This window comes from Rhinolophus ferrumequinum, chromosome 10 (genome assembly GCF_004115265.2).
Source record: "Rhinolophus ferrumequinum isolate MPI-CBG mRhiFer1 chromosome 10, mRhiFer1_v1.p, whole genome shotgun sequence".
Taxonomy (NCBI): Eukaryota; Metazoa; Chordata; class Mammalia; order Chiroptera; family Rhinolophidae; genus Rhinolophus; species Rhinolophus ferrumequinum.
In genome coordinates, this window is record NC_046293.1 from 39,664,285 (window position 1) to 39,688,192 (window position 23,908).

Sequence of the window (23,908 nt, forward strand, 5' to 3'; positions counted from 1 at the left end):
TATATATACACATACACACACGTGTGTGTAATGGAATATTAATCAGCCATAAAAAAAAGAAAATCTTGCCATTTGTGACAACATGGATGGAGCTTGAGGGCATTATGCTAAGTGAAATAAAACTGAGAAAGATAAATGCCATGTAATCTCTCTTATCTGTGGAATCTAGGTAAAAAGTACACATACACATAGTATATTTAAAAAACAAACAAACAAGCTTATAGATACAAAGAACAGTTGGTGGCTGCCAGAGGCAAGGGTTAGGGGGTAGGAGATATGGGTAAACTGGATTTTTTCAGTTAAAAAAAAATTTTTTAAAGGCCATTCTTTAAAATCCTTTAAAGTAAAATCTCAAAGAATTTTAAAGAATGTCCTTTTTAACTTGGTGATCAGACAAGATAGAATCAGAGACCAAGGAAAAGACTCCACATTTCAGCAACCTGTGTGCTCTAAATCTGGTGTTAAAGAGATTCATGAGAAAACGTTAGGAAGACATTATCATCTCAATTTTATAGAGGAAAGAGAAGGGAATATTTTTAGTTACTTGTAAACTAAATTATACCTAGAATCAGGAAGTGGCTTTTAAATTAAAAGCTATTAGTAGTAAGTACATTTTTGAAGTCCAGAAAGTTTCATCCACCTAATACAATATGTCCATTCATTTGCAAGATGGTGACTGTATCAGTGGGAGCTTGACACTTAGTGTTTCTTGTGACATGGGGAAAACAGAAGGAGTACACCCCTTGGGGGCCTTCACACAGCTCCAGCACCACCTGCACCACACAGACACACACCTAAAGTTACAGTGTGCTGCTGTCAAGACCCATCGTTTCGCAATCAGAGCACCTCCACAGTAATGCTGTCCTTGGTGCTGCAGACTGACCAGCCAGGGCCACGACATTGCAGGTGCAGCATGGCCACCAACCACCCTGGGCTCCCTTCGCTCAGCTGGCAACACGTTTGTATTTCTCTCAGACTCCTCCGTTATGAATGGGTCAACAACTGGAATTCCACATTTGTCTTGGGTTGGCCATCTTTCGGTATTGTTTTCTACTTTTCTTCCTTAGAAAAGTAACAGTAAAACATTAGATAAAAAATACTTATGGAAATCAATTAAAATCTCAGAATGGAGGTGTTTATTTCTTTTGTAGGTTCAAAACTAGGGTTCTTAATAAGAGATGAGAGTCATATTTTCTTCCACTACTTTTAAAATGAGCAGAAGGCCAAAAAAGTTAACTGATGCATTCATGTACACATCATTTGACAAATCAGAACATAAATTGATTTTTAAAAAAATAAACAAAAATATTGCAATTATGAAATTATTGGACATTGTTCTTTCTGTGGCATTATTTCTGTTATCCCTGTATAACATACCTAAACATTCAAAATGTTTATACTACACATATTCAAAATACAATGTATATATAAAGGAAAAGCATAAGGAAAATTTCTCACCATGTGTTCATTCCATTCTCAGATTTTTAAAAAAAAATCCACCAGGAAATTAAAAAACAGAGACTTATTTAAGTATTTCCTCAAATATGAAGAAAATTAAGCTTTCTCCATGGCCATATTATTTGAGAATTATAAAATATGCTCATTTGTTATAAATTCCTTACTAGAAATTTCTTTTTTACACCCAAAATCTATTTAAAACTAAAAGTTTCTAATACAGTGGATTTGTTTGTTCATCCAATACTTATCAAACTCATTTCTACTTTCTCTTCAGATATGTATAAAACATAGATTCCCTCCTTTTAAATATATATTCCAAAAAATATGCAAACTCCTCAAAATTAAGTCTATCCTGGTCTTAGAAAAAAACCCATAAAAGGTATTTATTCAGACATGCTTCTAGAGCACTAACGTTTACTGCCTTACTGAATGTTTTTCTGCATTTGTAGTTCACATTATATGTGGTAATATGTGATAAGTCTTACAACTTTGGGCTGTTTGTACACATGTATAACAGCAGTATTCTATTAGTGTTCAACTTACTTCCAAAAGAAAAGTACTTAAAAAATGAAATGAGGCAGCCTAAATATTTTTACTGTGAGAATGGTCAGTTTAGAGATGCAGAGAGGAAAGATAAAAGCAACAAGACAGAAAGGTCAAATAGGTGAGCATCCTTAAACAATTAAAAATCACACCTATTGAATGATGTGGTTCACTAGTTTATGGCTCAAATCAAGATCAAGGACTTTCACAGAGCCCATTCATTCCCCATCATAAAAAAAAGACAAAGTGACATAAAAAAAAAAGAAAAAAGAAACAACTTTGCATTGCAAGTTTATTATTAGAATTCTTCCCAGAATTACACTCCAATCAAGAGAATCTTCTAATAATACATTCATGAGGCTTTTAAATCTTAAGCACAACTAATGAAATTCTGGCTTAAAAATAGATTGCATAAGTAGAAGCACCATTAAATTTGCTTCTCTTCTATGTAGGGAAGTTAGTACATGTTCAGCTAAAATATTCTCTTTGGGGGCCTTCATAGGGTTGGGGGTGGTTATTTAATAAAAGAGACATGGTGACAGACATGGAAACACACAGAACTCTACCTTTGTTTCACTTTGAATGTTCCCACCTGATCTTTTTAAATAGCAACTGATTTGTATGTATCATTATTTCTTAAATAAAAATAACGCATACACATTAACTATTATATCAGATGATGCATCTGAAGTACCAAAGTCTTGTGAACTAAGGAAAGGTTTGAAATGAAGTTATTCTGTTTTTAGTATTAGAGCACGGTGACTACCAGTGACCCTTAAATCAGTGTCCCCAGGTTCTACTTCAAGACCTATGTGGTACCTGCTTTAATAAACATTTTAAAACAATTACTTACCATTGATAGGCAACTTGGTGCCAATATTGCTTTTCTGTGATTGCTTCTGAATCATATCTTCTAAAATAAGTTTAAAACCTCTTTCTCCCACAGACTCATCAGTCTTAAAACGCATAGTCAGATAAGCACCACTGGATATCAAGACAAATTCTTTCTTGGAGCCACATAAGTGAGCTGCAATGTAAAACATAAAAGTAATTAAAATGCTTCTCTTGTGCAATAACATAGGGAAAAGGAGATAAAGAGGAAACATTAAATACTAAATGGTTGATATTGACAAATGAATGGTTACCAATAGTGTAAGATCAAGATTTGTAGGATGGAATTCATGATTGGATGGCAATAATGGAAGGAGACAGATTTTAAAAGATCAAAGGGAATGGCTCGGTTAGCAACTGATATAAAAATGATAATACAATTGTACACCAAATCTGTGATTGTAAGGATGAGAAAAGAGGCATTTTAGTGAAGAGAAGTGGACAGAGAAACAAACAGACAGTGTCATGGACCAAATGTTTGTATCCCCCCACAAATTCCTATGTTGAAATCCTAACCCCCCCAATGCGATTGGATTAGGAGGTTAGGCCTCTGGGAAGTAATTAGGTCATGAGAGTAGTGCCCTCATGAATGGGATTAGTGCCCTTATAAAGAGACCCCAAAGAGGTATCTTGCCCCTTTTTTGCCATGTGAGGACATAACGAAAAGACGGCTGCCTGTGAACCAGAAAGTGAGTTCTCACTTAACACCAAATCTTGGACCTCGCAACCTTCAGAACTAAGAAATACATGTTTGTTGTTTAAGCCACCCAGACTATGGTATTTTTGTTATAGCAGCCCAAACTAAGACATGTGGGTTGCCCAAATGTAGAATAGTTTCCTAAGTCAGAAACACAAAAGTTGATGCAAAAGTCCTGACAGTGACAGGCCATTTGCTGTAATTTATCTGTACGTGCTATAATTTAAATTCTCCTAAATTAAAGCAATGATACACTATTGACTGGTCTTAAAGATAATGTTATCTCAGAAATCTAAGAAAGATGGAAACTAAGGGAATAGTTATTTTCTACAGCATTTTTATTCTCGATGAAACTGTTTGTGTTCTGGAAGTGATGGGGAACTTTTGGGATGTACCCTGTCAAGTAAAGGGATTCTGGGTAGAAACAACAAAACTCCGAGAAGTTTTAAAGTAATAGACATCGGAAAATGTTACTCTGTCTAAAGTGGAGATTTGGGGTGAGGGGGATGGGTAGGAGACAGAAAACAAAGCGTTGTAGGGGATTTCCAAGGTCATACATATATCAATGAAGTAATGTAGTTTAATGCTTATAGGCAGATTCTATCCCCAAACTGCTAGTTTGAACCAGCTCTGCAGTTTATTAACTATGTGGCCCTGGGCCACATAACCCCTCTCTGTGCCCCAAATTTCTCATGTGCATAATGGAGATAAAAATAATAATACTCACATGGGATTAGATGAGTCGGTATTTATAAAGTATGGTGGTTTGTTAACTAAAAATAAACCTCAGTAAAATTTTATAGCTAATTATTAGGCAAATGGTTTTTGAACACTTGGAGAAGGACTCAGTGGTCACGTGAAGCCAGCATGGGATCCTTAACATGCCACATTAAATTAACCTAATTTAATTTTTTGAAAGAGATAATTAGATAGTAGTGGCTAGGGGAAATGAGATCAACTTCATGAAACTTGGTTTCAGTGAAGCACTTCATAAAGTATCTTATGATGTCCCTATGAACAGATATAAAATGTAAGTGGATAATTATACAGCTAGGAAATTCCACAGCTGATTAAATAACCATACAATGTTAACCTGGAGGGAAGGTCTTAATGGTATGGAAATGGTTCTATCCTTGGTTCTGCCAAGTACAGTATTTCAATTAATGACTTAGACAGAAATACAGATAACATGTTTGCAAGATCTGTAGGATTACGGTGGGTGATGGCGAGATGAGAACTTAAGGGACTAGTTTAAATATAGAATTGAGAGATGACTTAGTTTAACCTTTCTTCTAATACTGAGATCATTCGAAAATAACCCTGGACATATGATTACTAGCCCTGAAAACATGATTGGGGCCCTTATGAGCATTTTCTCTTTTTGAACAGTTCTAATTGCTAGACTATTCTTTCTCATGTTGAATGAAAAAGCATCAAAGTAAGGATTGCCACATGGTCAAAAGTGTAAGTGTTAGAATCAGAGTGCTTGGGTTGCATCCTACTTTCTCTATGTATAATGTTACTGGGGACAAGTTACTCAGTCTTTTTGTGACTTGCTTTCCTTATATTTAAGACGAGACTAATGTAACTTTCTTCCGTAGGATTGTTAAGAAGATTAAGAAAGCTGTAAGTTCTTACGACTATGCCTGAATGAGAAATACTAAATAACTAGTATTAGACACTATTAGGCAGAACAAGTTCCATACATGGCCTAAGAGCCTCTATGAGAATGCCATAATTATTTGAAAAGAAGAATTATGATCCTTCTGTCGTCTCTCTTCTCCAAGGTAAACATGCCCAGGTGTCCATGCCCTTCAGCATTCCGGTCATTATGCTGTATGGATGGGTTCCAGTTTGTCAGTGACCTTTAAAATTGTTGCTTGACCAAGGATGATATTTAATAACCAATAAGGCAGGGCAACAGCGAATCAGATTGGACACTGACTGTGAAGATTTGGGAGACTGAGCTGGTGCATGCCAGCTAAGTGCCAACGCTAAATTTGACCATACAATGGAACTATGGTTCCCTTTATTTTTTATTTCTTTACTAACACTGCTCTGAAAAATTGCAATCATTCGACACCTCTAAAATTTTTATGTCAAACATCCCACTTTCTAAATCACCACGTCCTATCCATTCAACACTATTAATATTTCCCCGCTGTAATTGTTTCATCTCACCATGTTGGACCTTCTAGCCATTGAGCCCATTAACTTCCTAAATCCACCAACTTCTAAGCGAGAGATTCTCCTGTAAAGGGAAGAAGAAAACATGGGGCACTAACTAAATTTCTTGTGTGACTTTGTTTTAAATGGTGTTTGAAACTAATGAGAATGATAGAAGCGATTGATGGTGTGGAAGAAAGGATAACTAAAGGAAACTGGTGAGAAGCTATTAACTCTCAAATTTATACTTCTAGCCCAAACTTTTCAAGAATTCTACCTCTAGCTACCTATTACCAACTCCATCTGCATGTAGCATAGCATTAAAAACTTAACATGGCCAATCAGGTCTCTCCCACATGGTCTATTTCTCTCTTTAGTATTTCCCATCTCTCTAAATGCCACCTCCACCATAAGCATGCCATCTCACACCATAAACCTCTGAGTCATCCTTGATTTGCATATTTAATTCCATATTCAATCTATCAAGAAACCCCATCAGTTTTATCTCCAGATCTGCCAACTTCACATGCACACTACTGTTGCTATCCACCTGTAAGGCAGGATAGTGTATTGTCTAAAACTACAAAACAACTTCCTGAGTGATGAAATGTTCTATATCAGTGCTGTCCAGAATGATAGTCACTTATGACATGTAGCAACTGAGCACGTGAAATATGGCTAATGCCACATTTTATTTCATTTTAACTAGTTTCAATTTAAATAGCAACGTGATTGGACTGTGCAGGTCTAGAATACCACAACAGCTTCACAACTATCCGTATAATTCATCCCGTCACCCTGAAATCCACTCCCAACACAGCAGCCAGAGCAACCCTCCTATTACTCCTTTGGTAAAAATCTCTAATGACCTCTTGTTAGATTGGAATAAAATTCAAACTCATTACCACTGCCTGAGCTACACAACTGGACAAAGCCTCCATCTTCCACACCTTCACCTCATTCCAGTCTGTCCTCGTTCAATCTCCAGCCACTGTGACCTCTGACAGTTTATCAAGTTACGAAGATCTCCCCACATCCGAGGCCATTTTTTTCCATCAAATATTTACTAAATGTCTGGCAGTGCTCTAAACACTGGAGATACAGCGATGAACAAAAGAGAGTAAGACCTGGTCTCATGAGATTTTCATTCTGGTGGAGTGAGAAAGATTGTAAACAAATATATATCTGCCAGGTCATGATAAATGCCAAGAAGAAAAGACGGTGGGGGGCTGTTTAGATGATGTGATAGAGGAGGCATCTGATATCTGTTGTTAAGTAGTAGTATTTTTTCTTCTTCTTTATTGTCTGTCTTCCCAAGAGAAAGTGGCAGTGGTCATCTGACTTGTTCAACATTGTGTCTCCAACGTGCCTAACATACTAGGGAATTCTCAGCAATGGATGCATTTAACCTGTACATTGAACATGGTGTTTACTATTTACTGACATCTTCCTTTCACAGAGTCAATGGAGGAAGGATGAGTTTTGCTACTTTCTTTTCATTAAAATAGTATAAAATCATTGCAATGGAAACTATTTGGTGGCTATCTATCACTCCATTTACATTGACATCAATGATTAAACACTAGCCCAACATAGGTAAATTCTACTTAGATGAACAAAAAGATTTAGGAAGAAAAGACAACTAAGGTGATGTAGGCAGGGTGGTTCTATACAGGGGATAGCCCTTCTAGCTAGCTGAGGGAGTAGCAGTGGGGCTCTAAGTTCCATAGTTTAAAAGAATAAATCCTTATAGAAATTACGTTTCATTGAAATAAAATTGTATGAATATATAAAATTGCATGAAATAAAATTGTATAAACTACTAACCAAATGGTGGTTTCCTCACTTTTACATAGAATCATATAAGCTAATTACAGAAATACCAGTCTCATCTGTAATCATTTGACACCTCTAAATTTCTGATTAATCAGAACTTTTAAAGAAGAATGTCACCAGATTGAAGAATACTAAAGAGAGAGAAACAGAAAAGCAGTCCCGGACATCCAGAAACCAATCTGAGGCTCGCAGCTAGACCATGTTGTTCTCCTGTTGGACATAAACAATCTCACAGAACACCAACATCAGACAGGACTCTCTGAGTCTGTAACAAGATGAGGCAAAAACAAGGTCATGCACAACTACCAAAATACCCAACATTTCTCTCTCTCTCTCTCTCTCTCTCTCTCTCTCTCTCTCTCTCTCTGTCTCTCTCTCTCTCTCTCTCTCTCGATTAAAATGAGGAACCAATTGCAGTTTTATCCTTACTCCAGTCAGGCCTCCAAGTCATTGAAATATCCAATCATAAAATTGCCTCACTTCCTGAGAACAACCAACCTAGACCAAGTCTGCCTTAGACCCTCTCCAAAATTACCCAACCAAAGCTGAAATCCTATAGGTTCTTCCAAACACCCTGAGACCCCATGGCTTCTCATGATGTGTGTTCCCCCTCTTCGCAGTGAGTAATAAATTCAACTTGTTCAACTACAAATGTGTTCCAGGGGTCTTTGGCTGAAGGACTTTGATGAGAATTAGAGTTGCAGGGTGTGATGCTATAGATGCCTCAAATTAATCTTAAGAAGAACTAATAACTTGGAATTTTGCATCTTCCCTTCCCCCATATTCTAATTGCTTTAGAATCCCTGATAGGAACCAAATTCACCAATAATAAAAAGTGAGATAACTGTGGCATTTCAAAGCAAATTACTGAACTTATTGGTGTTATAAATCTGAGAATATCACAGAAGAGGTCAAGGTCCCTGGAAAAAGATAGTATCAAAAATTCTCCTCTTGTCCTTTGCAACAGGTGGATTGTAGTGGGAGGAGACTGGAGAAGGTGATGCAACATTGGCTTGCAAAATCTTTGGAAAAGTTTCCCTCCGTGAGTCAGTCTCAGAACAGGATATTGCCTGACATCAAGCATGGTAGATATCATGTGGTCAATAAATCTCTAAAGATTATTCAATCTAATTGGCCTTTTCCTCTTTAATTTACCCTGGGTCTAAAATGGCTACCTTTACTGTGAGGATGAAACCTGAGCAAACAAATTTTCAAATGCAGTTTAGGGAATAAAACCTTGTAAAACATATGATCTCTTGACAAAAAACAAATTAGAGTGCTCCCTGATGGTAAAAGGAGATAGGAAACACTGGACTAAGATCAAGAAGAGCTAGGATTAAAGGTCCACACCCAGTGAATGTGGTCTCATGCTCATACCATTATGCTCCAGGATTCTGATGAAGGATTAGATGATATATCACTGACAACAAATTACATTGTTCTCAAGGTAATCATAGGTCATGTTTTCCACATATATGGATTTTATAAATACTTAGCACCACTTAAAGTAGTCCATTTAAGAAAGAGCAATTTACCAAGTAATCTTGACTGCTGATCTGGGCCATCATAAATATTGAAGTAATCCCATTCACAGTTCCAAGAGTCTTCTGTTACCAAGTCTTTAATCACTGTCTTAATTTTATTTCCTGACATGGAATAAAAAGTCCAAGTACAGTTCAGCATGTTTGGATAAATATTGGGATAATTGGGAGATGTGATTTCAATAGAACTAACTGGAATTAAATCCAATACAGGACATCCTTGAGGCAAAAAGAAAAAAAAAATATTTAACACAATAATCAAAAAGCTAAGTTACTTCTTGACTCTAGCTTTAATGTCTGTAAGTAGATAAGTAGGTCATTAAAACTTAAACTATAGTGTACATTTATTAATTTCTGACACTTTTTCTTTGCATCCATAGTTCCTTACGTATAATGAGACACAGTTTAAAGGACTTTTGTTTTACAAAACTGCCCCCCGCAAAAGAAAACAGACTGAAGTTTTTTGACTTTTAACTCACAAAATGTGAACCAATAAATCACCAGCTTCTACATTTCAATGTTTTGTTGTTCACATGTAATCCATAATCTTACCTAAGGTTCACAACCATAAGAAATAGATTTTATCATCTTTAATCTAGAGATGAGTGAACCCACTCTTGATATTCAACAGATGTGTCCTAAGACTTTTAAGACTTCTCTAAATTTGCAAATATCACAGTAATATTTTTCATTTCCCCCACAAAAGTCGTAGAAAAACGACTTTGATATCACGGAATGTGAGTCACGAAATAGGCAAGCAGGCTGAGAAATATATGTGGGAACTTGGTTAGACAAAATCTGTGAGTAAATTATGTGCTCCTAAAATTCAGCCTCACAGCACATAAAATTCAAATTATAAACATTTATTAGGTAGGGAAATTGGATCACTCTCAGATAGTTACAGGTAGGATATTAAGGTTTACAAGGGCCAAGGAGCTACTATACTAGAAAACAGCATTGAGGAATTCAGTCACATTTGGGGCCTGTCCAAATGCTCTAGATATTATACAACCTGAAATTAATGCCACCCCAAAATTTATTTCATCAATAATCTTAGCTCTTTCATTTCATTATGCAATGGTCCAGCAGAGAGAGGGGGGGTGGGAGGGAAGAAAACAGGGAGGGAGGGAGAGAGGGAGACATCCAAAAGACATGAAATATATGGAAATAATATCAATAAATAGACTTAAAGTAGCCAGGGGGAATTCCACAAACAAAGCAGTTGCGTTTCTTCTCAATTAATTGGATAATTGGATATTTCCTTACTTACTCTCCCCTCCCTTATCTGCCCCAAGTCTCCATTACCCCCAAAGTGTAACACTAAGAAAATTAATACAAATCCATATTTCACTATAAAGCGATTAGAATCAGGTCATGAACACCGGAAAGTATTTGACAGAAGTCAGAGTACACTTCTTACTAAACGGTGTTTAAGCAGCAAAGGTATTTCCATAATATCACATAACCAAAGCCAAGCCAGCTGGACTCCTTACCTCCTTTATGGTCTTACCTTTAACATTAACGTTTCCTCTCATGGAACCTAGGATAAGAGAATATTCAGGGTCAATACATTCAAATAAATACTTTATATTTTTATCCTTCTGATTATAAAAGTGATATAAGCACATGGTGGAAATTTTGAAAATACAGAGTTCACAGAAGAAAATAAAAAGTCTTCTATAGTTCTGTAGTCACATCCTATAAATAACCAATACTCATGTTTTAGTGTAAATTCTGCCAGGCCTTTTTCTATGCCATACATACATTTTATTAAAAACTGTATGCAACTTTATAGTATTATAACCTTTTTTACCCCCCTTAATTTACTGTGATTGTTGTTCCATATTACTAAATATTCCACATAAATTTTAATGGCTGTATATTTTTAATTTACATTTCCGTTAACATATTTTAATTTGTAATTTCAAGAATATGAATGATGAGTCATATCTTTAAATGCCTCAAACATAGGGTATAAACATATTAATTTCACGTATTAATTTCTGGTGTCATTAGAAAAATGTCTGCACTAAAGATTTTCTGTGTTTATCTGAAAAACAGTATTGAATACGTATAATAACAGTCTCCTGAGTTAACTCTCACTCATAATTTAGGTCTTAGGCCGGGGGATTATCATAAATAAGACATACATACATTTCTTACCCATTCACTGGATAAAAAGCTACGTCCTTACTCTTTCTTATTGTTTTTATTTAATTTATTTATTTATTAGTTTCAGGTACGTAAAACAACAGTAATTAGACATTTATATACCTCACAAAGTGACACCCCAATAAGTCTATTACCCATCTGACACTGTACATAGCTATTACAATATCATTGACTATGCTCCCTATGCTCTACTTTATATCCCCATGACTATTTTTTTTATGGTTGACATTCAATGCTACCTCCTTACTCTTTACTCCCTAATCTGCTCTGGCTGAAATGTCATTTCCTTTATTTAAACAGTTATTGAGCACCAACTACTTACTAGGCATGGTTCTCATTTTCGGAGATAACAGTAGAGGGACATGCTTGGTGTGATAAGGAATAGCAAGAAGGTTGGCATGCCTGGTGTGTAATGAGTATTGGGGGAAATGTAGAAGTTAAGAATGTAGGCAAGAGATCATATACCGTGTTTCCCCAAAAATAAGACTTAACCCAACAACCAGCTCTAATGTGTCTTTTAGAGCAAAAGTTAATATAAGACCGGTATTATATTATATTATATATATTATATTTACTATATTTGCTATATTTATTATATTACGTTATGTTACGTTATGTTATAAAGACCCGGTCTTATAGTAAAATAAGACTGGGTCTTATATTAATTTTGGCTTCAAAATACACATGAGAGCTGATTGTCTGGCTAGGTCTTATTTTCGGGAAAACACAGTAGCATCTTGTAGGTCACTGTAAGGACTTCTACTATGAATGAGTTGGGAAACCATTGGAACATTATAAGCAGAAGAGTAACATGATCTGAATTATTTATTTTAAAATGATCACTCTAGCTGTTATAAGGAAAATAGGCTAAACGAAGATTCATATCAGAATGTTATGCTGAATTTGTTGAGCAGTAGTTCAATTCCAGATCTATTTTACTGAAAGACCCACATACTAACTACATTCAATGTGAGAAGAAAAGTCAAGAATAACTAAAATTAATGGCTTGAGCAATTAATTAGTAGAATGGAGTTGCCAGCTACTGAAATAGGAAAGATTGGTGGAGGAAGAATTTGGAGGCAGGGGTAGCTATGAAATCAAGAATTGAATTTTGGTTAAGTTTGAGATGCTTACTATACGTCCAAGTGGAGAGGGAGGCAATTGCATATACAGTATTGGAGTTCAGTAAAAAAAAGTTGGGACTGGAGGTAAATATTTGGGAGTTATCTGTGTATATGATCATCCCAGGATTGCACACTCACCTGAAATCTATGTAATTTTACTAACAATTGTCACCCCAATAAATTAAAAATAAATTTAAAAAAAAAAGTGAGTATAGGTAAGAAAGAAAAGAGAGTCAACCTTCTGGGTCCTGGGACATCTCAACCTTCAGTAGTAGAGAAGATGAGGATCAACCAGTCAAGAGGCTCTGAAGGAGATCAGGGAGGTGAGAGGAGAGCCAAGGGAAAGTCATGTCCCAGAGGCCAAGACAAGCGAGATTCCAGAAGGAAAGAGAGCTCATCTTTGCCAAATGCTGCTATTACGAATGGGAAGTGACTGCTGGATCTAGACTTGTGGAAATCATTGGTAGCTTTGGTAAGAACAATGTTTGTGGAATGGTAAGAAAGAAAGCCCTATGGGAATGGATTCAAGACAAAATGATTGGGCAAAAGGGGAGACAGTGACTAGAAATAAATTTCATAGAGTTTTACTATAAGAGAGCTGAGAAATTATTTTCCTAGAATTCCATCCGTATCTCTTTCCAAACTTGGCAAGATCCCTCTGATATACGAGGTATGATCAAACAATATGATGAATGTTTAAATTAAAAAAAAATTGTTATAGTAAAAGACACATTGCCATTAATCCCCCTCAAAATACTCCCTCTCACGTCGAACACACTTATCCCATTGTTCTTGCCATTTTCTGATGCAGTTCTGGAAGTCCTCTTTTGTGAGTGTCTTTAGTAGCGCTGTCATGGCTGCCTCAATGTCCTGAATCACTTTGACTTTGGGGAAGAGCCAGGAGTTATACAGTGCCAGAGGCAGTGAATACGGTGGATGAGGACGCACCATAATGTTTTTATTTGACAGAAATTGCTGTATACCAGAAGTGATGTGTGACAGAGCATTGTCATGATGGAGGATGATTTAAGGCACATTTTAAAATACACATTCTCTCAACTGTAGCTCACACCTGACTGACTGCAATGAACAAGTTGAAACTTGTCACACACTGTTACTATGTTCCATGCACCGCTTCCCATATTGAAGATCCCTGCCTTTCTGTTGTTGGCATTTGGCAGCAGCATTCACCATATTTTGTGATCACAACGGAAAGGTTCTAGTCACACATCGCTTCTGGTATATGGCAATTTCTGTCAAATAAAAACCTTACAGTGTGTCCTCATCCATCTTATTCCCTGTGCGACTTCTGACTCTTTCCCAAAGTCAAAATGACCATGAAAGTAAACGTTTTGAATCGATTCAGGACATTAAGGCAGCTACAATAGCACAATTAAAGACACTCACAAAAGAGGACTTCAGAACCGCTCCAGAAATTAGCAAGAATGATGAGATAAGTGTGTTCGAAGCAAGGGGGTGTATTTTGCGGGGGATTAATGGCAATGTGTCTTTTACTGTAATAATTTTTTTTATTTAAACATTCACCATATATTTTGATCACACCTCGATCATATTTTTCATTGTGCTCCATATTTTTTCTTCCAAACTTAAAACAGCTGTTTTTTCACTCTATATTTTTCTATATGATTATTTGATGAATGACTAGCTCCCCTACTAGATGGTACATTCTACCAGGGCAGGGACTGTCTTGTTCATTGCTGAATCCTTAGTGCCTTAAACACTGCCTGGCATAAGTTTAAAAACATTTGTTGATAGTCAATAACTAAAGATTTAAATGTGATATTTGATTCTGCTTTGTTTAGAATTCTATTGTGAGTCCTATAAGGTATACTTTGACAATATAATTTGAACCTGATTCAAGTCTCCTTAGTTATCTCCTACCAACACTTCTCACATTACCAAACTAAAATAAGTAAACTATTTTTAGGAGAAATGCCTTGCCAAATTGTATTTCAATTAACATTTTTAATGAGTATGAATTGATTAATCTTAAGGACTGAAACAATTCTAATAATTGTTCAGAATTAAATGAGGCGGCAAATGTTTTCTCCATCACACCCAATTTCTATAATTCGCAATAGTTCTGTTTTCACAATGCTATCAGTGCCTTTGCCCAAACCACAGGAATGCTAAGTAAAGCATGTTTTTTTAATAATTTTGTTGCAGCTAATGTATATGAACTATCCACCAAACAATTAAAAAAGAACTAATTACTCTTGATATTAGCACATTAAGAAAAACAATTTCAAAAAACTACTTGAAACTTTTATGTTAGGGATAAAATATTCCTACTGTATCGTTATAATATTCCAAGTATCTAGAAAAATAAGCAAAATTCTTCGGTGCTATAAGAAAAACTGAAACCTTATTCTTTATAGAGGTTTAGCTTGAGGCCTCCACAGATTACGGAAGTCATAACTTTAAATATTATCTTTGTCTTCTCCCCTAAAGATGACAAATGAAATAAATAATTCCAATCTGTTTATTTGGTGACATATTCTTCATAACAAGCACAATAAAACAAATACGTAAAAAATATGAAAAAACACAAAAGACTTACCAGAAATATGAAAAGAATATCTCAAAGAAAACTCTTGCATCGCCAAACTGACATTGTATGTGAAAATCAATATCATAAGGGGACCATGAGATTTTAATGAAGGTGAATCCCCGTCACATAATTTTCCTAGCCAAAAAAATAAAAAAAGTTTACTATTCATCAAGGCAAAGGTTATTGAGCAAAGTAAGAGAAAAAAAGAATCCTATTTTAAAAATTACAAATTTAAACTGTATCTATTCCCAACAATATCAAAATGGGAAAAATAAGCAGAATAAAATCCAATTAGTTCCAGATTCCTGAGTCTAAGCACTTAGTTTAGAAGGGGTTCTAAACCAACTAGGACACAGTACCCAGTTCTTAAAATGTCTCCAATAACCATGGTACTTTTTTTTAAAACTATATATTATAAGAGTAGGTGACACGGTCTAGCTAGTTCCTCAGGGAACTGAAAAATTATCCTTGTCACCAGACTTAAGTAAAAATAACCATACACAGGAAGTGTATTTGAGCCTTAGCTACACACAACATTTGTTTATTCACAGTATAGCTAAATGAATAAGAGGCACATCGCAGTAATTGGAACGAAAATCAAAACCATTAGCTGTTCTAAATGAAATTTCTTAGGCAATAGTTCTTAGAGATCTCCCGAGATTCAGAATCCTAGGGTTAGTTAGGAATGGTGCAACCTCCCATTAGCCCAGAATTTCTAAAGCATCCTTCAGAAGATGATGGAGTCTGAGCCCCTGCAGCAATGGTTCTCTTGTGAGGGAGACTGCTCGTAGACAGACTGCGGACATGAAGTTCTCCCCATGAGGCTAGTTCAACTCCAGAACAAAACATTTTTCCTTCCTCTTTTGCTTTTTATAGTTTTTTAAAGATTAGAATGCTCATTTACTGAAGAAAATTTAGAAAATTTCAAAAATAATTACTCATAATCTGGCACTCTAGAAATATCCAGTTAAACATATTGGTGGGTTTTCCTTTAGATCTTTATTTTAGTCATATGCAGCACTTTAAAAAATTTTAATTACACCGTGTAGTTTTTCTTCCTAATATTCTCATTCATTATTACATATAGGATTTTCCAGTTTTATAAAAGAGTTATGTGAAAACATTTTATTTTATAACTCTTATTTCTTGTACTTGCTTTTTAAAATTTTTATATTAGGGATCCTCTTAATTCCAAAAGAATAAACCTGTGCTTTATACTTGCTGAGTCAAGTAATAGTATATTAGAAAGGTCATAGTCAAGGGTTAATCATCATAAGGTTGATGATTCAGATCTGCTTCCTATGACAAACCATTTCAATTTTGATCAGACACAGTATTTTCTGAAACAAATATTCTAAGAAAGGTAGTTTGCTGTAACACAGTTTCAAGGTTTCAAGAAGATAATTCTAGGAATTATTAAGCTTTTTACTATTACAGGAAAACTGCCTTTTTAGTAAACAGATGGCTAGAGGATCAACTTCATTGTGACAAGATATAAAATAAGATTTAATTTAGAGTAGAGTAACTAATAGGAAACATTCACTGACCTTTCTTATCTGTTAAAGGAGGCTAAGTGTGTTAGTCTCTCAAAAATCACTTGGGTCAATAGTTTGTCTTTTCTTAGAAAATGAACAAAAAGTCAAAAGCTTTGGGGACTCTGATTTTAACTTGAAATTTAATTAACGCCAAGTCAAAGATATTAGGACCTATGAATTTATTTTTACAGACTTGAACTTTTCGAATACTGAATTATGAACATTCCCTATGTTAATTACCTTAACCCCTTCTCAGAGATGTTGAAAATCCCATTTGATATTAGCTTTTTAAATTTTGTTTTGGTTAGAGCAGAAAAGGTTTTAATTACATAGGAATTTATTGATAATTTCCTGTTTTCTTTCATTGCTTTTATGAGAAGGTCCTGCTCTAACCATAGCTAAAATAACTATTTTTTCTATTTTTAATGGCTTAAGAAAAATGTATATAACTCTTTAATCAGCTGTTTAATGATATGATGAAGAACATGATTTATTTTTCTCTCTGATTTGTAATTCCAAATTTATCATATATATGTGCCTTATATTTCTGATTTCCCTTCTGGTCTATTTATTTCCATTCCTATGTGTCCCTTCTTGTACTAGTACTACTCCATTTTAATTATCATCACTTTAAAGTATGTTTTAATATCTGATAATTTGTTTCATCAACTGATCAGTTTTTCCCCAAAACATTTTCACCTAGTGTTATCTATCTTAAGGATAAACTTCAGAGTTACTATCAACTTCTTCCTTACTCTCAAAAAAAAAAAAAAAATTCCCCTTGAAATTTTGTTGGGAAATATACTATATTTGTAAATTAATTTGAGATGAATTAGTGTTAATTATGTCTTCCAGTATTAGAACATGATAGCTTTCTCTATTAAGACCCGTGTGTGTGTGTGTGTGTGTGTGTGTGTGTGTGTGTAAAGTTTTACATTTGATGAAAAATGTCACATTTCAGTTTAAGGTTATTCCTAGCTTTATGGTTTTTGTTGCTAATTACAACTGGAATATTTTTTCCATTACATATTTTAACTAATTTTTACAGGTATGGTTTTAAAAATATAACCGCTCTATAGTGAATTTATATCTATTTTTCCTAATTTGACTTCGGTATGTGATATATAATACATTTTTTAATATTAAAAAAAAACCTGTCCTTGTATTCTAGGAATAAATCATAGTATCTGGTTATGTTGAATATTCATTGAATAACCCATTGACCTCAAGCATTGAGTTAGCCCCTGGAATTTATAAACCTTACTTGCAAAAATTGAAATAGAGTCAAAAAAAGTTTTGGGGGAGGAGATAGGAAGTGGTACACACATCTTGAGCACTAATTCTAAGTAAAGCAGAACAGGTATGTAGTGCATTCACATCAGAAATTATAACTGATATAGTTAATGTACTACTTCCCATTTCTGCATTTCTTTGTTCTCCTAAACTGTGTGTGTTCCGACACCCCACCAATGGATGGAGAGACATTAGAGAAACAATAGTCTATTTTAAGAACAGGAATGGAAATGTATATTTCTAATTCAAACACAGCATAAGCTTGGTTTCTTTTATAATAATTAACATGCATCATCACTGAAGTCTGAAATCCAGCTTATGAAGCAGTACCAGTAACTGGTATTCTGTAAGGCAAGACAGGAAGAAGCAAAGATAATTTCCATGGATACCAGGCTCAGATTCTGCATTCTCCCCCAAAGAAGCCATGACCCTTTTGATGCTAAATTGGCTCAGGAACCAGGAAAGCTCCGTGTTTATTAACTTTCTCTTAAGTAGAAACACGAAGATTGTCAGTGTGTCTACTTCTGGGATGGTAATGTAAGACAAAAGAATAAAAGTCAGTGCTTTAACGATTGGCTGTTTCATCAGTTCTGGAAGGAGCCTACTAGCACGTGGGGTTTTTTGTTTGTTTTGTTTTTAGGAAGTCAAAGGCCAGTGAAAGGCCCTGCATCCTCTCCCTCTGGGCAGTCACCTGTGTCAGTGGGCATCTGCATCTTTGACTAAGTAAATTGGGAATTAGTGCACACGTGTGAGTGTGTGGTGGTGGTGTCTGTTCTCATAAATCACATGAGAAGCAGCAGGTAGATATTACTATACTTATATCATAAATGAGGAAACTGAGTCTTAGAAAGCTTTGGGAAAAATTTCAAGTCACTGAACTACTGAGTGGCAGAACTGACATTTGAACCTAGGATCATCAAATTCCAGGACTCTGGACTCCTATATCCCATCACATCTGGTACTATTGGTCCACCATCCCAAACCCCGTTTCCATTTCCCTTCTCCCGAGTCATCTATCAGTCAGCTATGGCCATGTGACAAATCTGGTCAAAGAGACTTAAATCTGCCACAGAATTCTTGGAAATGCGTTTGCTTTCTCAATGGCAATAATCCTTCACCATACCCCTTCTTCCTTTTGCCTCCAGTGTAATGGTGAGAACTGAAATAGCCAGTATGGAAACATTAGAAAATTGCAGTAACTTCAATCTTGACAGAGTTGAACTGTTGAATTAGTGGTGTATCTGCATACCTCTAGATTTCTCTCTCTCTCTTTTTTTTTTGTCCAGAATAATACATTTAAATTACTGTAATCAGGTTTCTGGTTACCATCTAATTGATAAACCCATTTAATGTCTTTCCTATAAATATTACTTTGTCTAATATTATAGCCTCAATTTTCTTGTGTTATGTTTGTCTAAAACTGCTTTATTTTTAGTATCTCCGGGCAATTTTAATCTAGGTATGACCCAAGTCAGCAGCATATAGTTGGATTTTGTTTTCAACTTAATTTGAGAGAGTATTAGGTTAATTTCAAGAATAAATCTAAAAACAATAGCAATAATAAGACTATTTCAACATCATCTAAGAAGAGGCTAATTTACAATACCTGTAAGTCACACACAGAATACAAAACAATCAAAGAAGATTTCATTAAAAAAATCAATAGCATAGTTCTCCATAGGACATTAGTTACCTATTAATTTTTTGCCCCGTCCAAATCCTTCAAAAACCTGCAGGCGACCCTGACAGGCCAAAGGTGTCGGCTTCATCTGGAAGTTGATAATATCCAGGCGAATGATGTGATTCAAAGGCGCTAGTAACCTCCAGTGGCAGCTATGGGACAGATGGAAGAACGTCAGAAATTATTTCTAAACAGCATATACCGTTATTTACTCTGTTCAGAAGTTAATGTATCACTGTTATTGATTCTTAGAGTGCCTTAGTTTTTATATCTGCTGCTTTGTGTTTGGCTGAAAGATTTCTACTTTAAATTATAATAATTAAAAATATTCTCTAATATTTATTTTGTCAAACGGTTTAAGTAAATTTACCCATCTTGGTGAACGGTTGGTCAATCATGCGAAGTACTCTAAATTTTGATCTGCTGTCTGGAAGAGTTAAGGATCTTCTTTTGCCTGATTTGCCCCAAACTTCCCCAAATTGTATAAATTTACTTAAGGTTGATATTACATAAATCTTAATTTTTCATTTCTCATTTTAAATTTATTCTATTGTTTAATTCAAAGAAAGCTCACTTTCCATTATTGCAATTTAAGAACCATTTATTGAGTACCTACTTAGTGCCAGAATATTCTGCGTGCACTATTTCAATCTCCAAAACTCTGATGGAAAAGTGACTTTCCACTTGGCCTGATAAATTATCTCTTTTGTTGAAAAAGTACCATTTGTAAATGGGGATAATCTTATCTTTTGTATATCGAATGCCTCTTTTGTATATTGAAGGCTTCAGATCAGGGATTATCTCAGTCTATTATTTAAGGAGAAGAGGTAAAAACAATGCTTTAGGCAAATGTCAAGTGTTACTGTGTGTCAAGTAATCATTCATATACTTCTTTCATCATAATAAACATTCCTTCCTCACCTCAGAGTGGCTCTGTGAAAATATCTTGGTATCTGTATGATTCCTACTGGTTTGGTTAGAATAACATCCTTACAAGTGGCCACATGCTCTTGGTTTGCCCCCTGAATAAGTCTGGTTATTTTACTATCCTTTGGACCTAGAAGTAAAGAAAGAAAAGGGAATGAGAATAAAACTAATTTTTAAGAGGCCTGCTATTTGCTTGTCAAATCAAAGCAGTCAGCTTTCTTCACTAATTGTTATAGGAAAAAAGTTAACAGAGGGTGGTTAGTGTCACTGAAGAGTCTGTATTTGAAACATTCAAAGATACAGAAAACCAACAACTCTAAGAATTATCTTTGGCATAGCCTAGGGTCTACGGAAGATAAGGTTGGATGACTGTAGATAATGCTGGTGCCAGGAACAATTCCATCAGAAAGCAACATTCTTAATATAGATCTTCAGGAAAAAACTTTTATATGATATGCATGCTTTACTTTATTAGTCACTTAACTTTTTCCGAAATATGTTTTGGCAGTGCTTTTTGGTGCCAAGGAGAGAAACAAGCTTTCAGTTACCTGTGCTCATCAAGAGTCGAAAAGATTTACTAATTATATATATTCTAAAACGCAATCTGATAACTCTGATTGCATACAGTGTACATTTATAATCCTGGCATCTAATATTTGTGGCTTGCTTTCAAAACTCATTCTAACCTTTTATTATTATAATAGCACAATAAAGGAAATAGATATAACAAAGTCTCCAGAACTAATTAGCCAGCTAAGACAGAGAACCCAGATCTTCTCATCCAAGAGAATTACAGCTGCAGAAAAAGCTCTCTGTGGTGTAAAATCACAATCACATTCAAAACTGTTATTTTGCAACCAATGTATCTTAGCCATGTCCAAAAATCACAATTCTAAATGATTTACAAATCAATCAAGTTATCCACCGAGCAGTTTCTCTTTTGGACCTAGCCAATCACACAGATCACCTGAAACAAATTCACTCTACACAGAAACACAATTTATTACAAAACAATGTATAAGTTTTGAATGTTCCTAAAAAGAAAATCATTAACTTTTAATTTTATAAGTTTATAAAATGACCAAACATACCTTGGACTCTAAAGACAATATAACTTATGCCAAAAGCACCTTGCACAAGGGAACGAAATGTTACCCTCACCAGGGGTCCAGAGCTGATGAAAATCATTGGGTAAAGCCGTCTTCCACATAATGCACCTAGGTTATAAAAAATCAAATCTAGTAGAAAACAGGAACTCAAAGTTTTGAGCAGTTTCTCTATTTTAGAGATAGCAATTACTTATTTATTTTTATTGAAATATATTTGACATGTGCCATGGTGTAAATTTAAGGTATATAACATATTGATTTGATACATTAAATATTGTAATATTATTGCAATTGTAGCAATAGTTAGCACCTCTACCATATCACATATTTCTTTTTTGTGGTGGCAACAACTAAGATCTAGTCCCTTAGCAAGTTTGATGATTATAATACAATATTATTGTCTATATTCACTATACTGTGGGTTGTTCAATTTCTGGGACTTACCTGTCTATTAGTTGCAAGTTTGTATCCATGAGGTAGGAATTTATTCCACTCTCCAATGAGGAAACAGAGTTCCAGAACTCAAGTGATTTACCCAAAATTAGACTGGGGGGCTGGGGAGTCAGGATCTGAACCCAGGTCCATGAATCCAATACCCATCCCAGTCTACTATGGGTATTGCTCCTTGAAGGACAGTAGGTAGTAAATTATTTTATCTTAAAAATGATGCTGATATGTCATTTTTCTCCTAGAAAATTAACCTGCTTATTAAAAATATCTCACCATGAAGATCCATGATGGAAAACTTTTTCTATCTGAAAATGTATTCTTTCCTCAGTGTCAGGCTTTTTTTTTTTATTGCTTTACTTTGAGAAACTTAAGTCAAAGATGCAAGAAAAAATTACAACCATAATTCTAAACAATTTAGAGGGCTGACAATTAAGAAGGTATGGAAAGAACCTGCAAATTTCTTAGAATCAAACTCATCTACTATTAAAAATAATTGAGTATCATTCTGTAACATTTATTTAAACATCACCTACTCAAAAAGACATTTGCTGCTTATACTACATACCACTATATGGTACCTACATCCTAGATACTATTTCTCTCCTTCCCACTTCATTTCCCCTCTGGCTTGTCCACCTATTCAGTTTTGTTCACTCCTGGATTCCCACAACCAAGAAGAGTCAGTCTCTGGCCTGTCATAGGTGCTCCACAAATACTTGTGGGAGGACGAAAGGGAGATCATATCCAAGCAGGAAAAAAAAATTAGCTGGCATAATATATTTGGGTAAATAATGTTGAAATACTACTTGAAGAATAATCAAGTATTTATTTGTAGCAAGCAGAAATGAATGCAGCTCTTGAATGAATTGCTGGCTTCCACAGGGCAAAAGATAGCATTTTACAGTATAGGTTGTTATCTGACTTGAGTAAGAGGTAATGTTTCCATTAGAGTCTTGCAGTTCTGCTAGTTATCATCTGAAGAGATGGAACAATTCTACAAGGTTCAAGATGACAACTTCAAATCAAAGAAACTCCAGGTTGGAAAATTACAGTGGATCCCCAATTAGTTCACAACAAAGTCAAGCATGGTTTGCAATAGGTTATAATGAAAAAGGAAAGTTTTCTCAGAAAATGTTTCTTTCTATATGAGAATCTAGTGTATAATAGAGTGCTATAAATTAGAAATAAAAGAACTTATTTTTTAAAGAAGCAGGTATAGCATCACTTTACAATGTAAGACAAAACATTTAGCAGGATTAAAGAAGTAATTTTTAATTACATTTTTTTCCTGAATTCAGAATGAATGAATTTTTAAATATAAAAGCAATGAGATAAATCAAAGGTCAGAGATATGTATGGATAAATTTAAACAAATTTTAAAATGTTACATCAACATATAATAAAATTTAAAGCTAACTTACAACCTGTGAATGAGCACTTGCAACTTATGACAAAGGAAAATATCTTTATATATATATAAGATTTTATAAACCAATAAAAAATACTCAAAAAAAATGGATGGTAATGACAAGAAATAAACAAATACAAATAGCTAACCAATATGTGAAAAAATATTTATTCCCATTAATGATTTTAAAAAAGTAAAAATGCCTATTAAATTGATATATTAAGTGATAGGCATGGTGAAAGAGGCCCCCACGTGTTACTAATGGCAACGAAAACTCCTTTAGCCTTTCTGAAGAGTAATTTGGCAGCACCCATTCATGAAAAAAATGTTCTGAGTCTCTGGGCATTATCCTAATTTGGGGAGATTTCAGAGGGAGAAAAATAGCAAGATCCCTGTTTTCATGAAGCTTTCATTTCAGTCAGGTAAATGAAGAAGATTTCAAATAGAGACCAAAGCTACAAATGAAATAACGAGTGTAATATGATAGAAAATGGTTGTGGGATGG

General features: G+C 34.8%; 1 protein-coding gene across 1 annotated transcript in view; it reads right to left on the reverse strand.

Annotated features, from left to right (window-relative positions):
- Window positions 1-632: 632 nt before the first annotated feature.
- OVCH1 (ovochymase 1) overlaps window positions 633-23,908 on the reverse strand; it is a 64,133-nt gene continuing 40,857 nt past the window's right edge. Inside the window, exons 22-29 of the mRNA XM_033117659.1 lie at window positions 21,528-21,653; window positions 20,431-20,566; window positions 19,522-19,661; window positions 10,643-10,672; window positions 9,127-9,351; window positions 2,855-3,028; window positions 884-1,062; window positions 633-773 (exon numbers count right to left, since the gene is read on the reverse strand). Of these exons, the coding sequence (XP_032973550.1) occupies window positions 633-773; window positions 884-1,062; window positions 2,855-3,028; window positions 9,127-9,351; window positions 10,643-10,672; window positions 19,522-19,661; window positions 20,431-20,566; window positions 21,528-21,653 (1,151 nt within the window). The remainder of the gene's footprint in view (window positions 774-883; window positions 1,063-2,854; window positions 3,029-9,126; window positions 9,352-10,642; window positions 10,673-19,521; window positions 19,662-20,430; window positions 20,567-21,527; window positions 21,654-23,908) is intronic.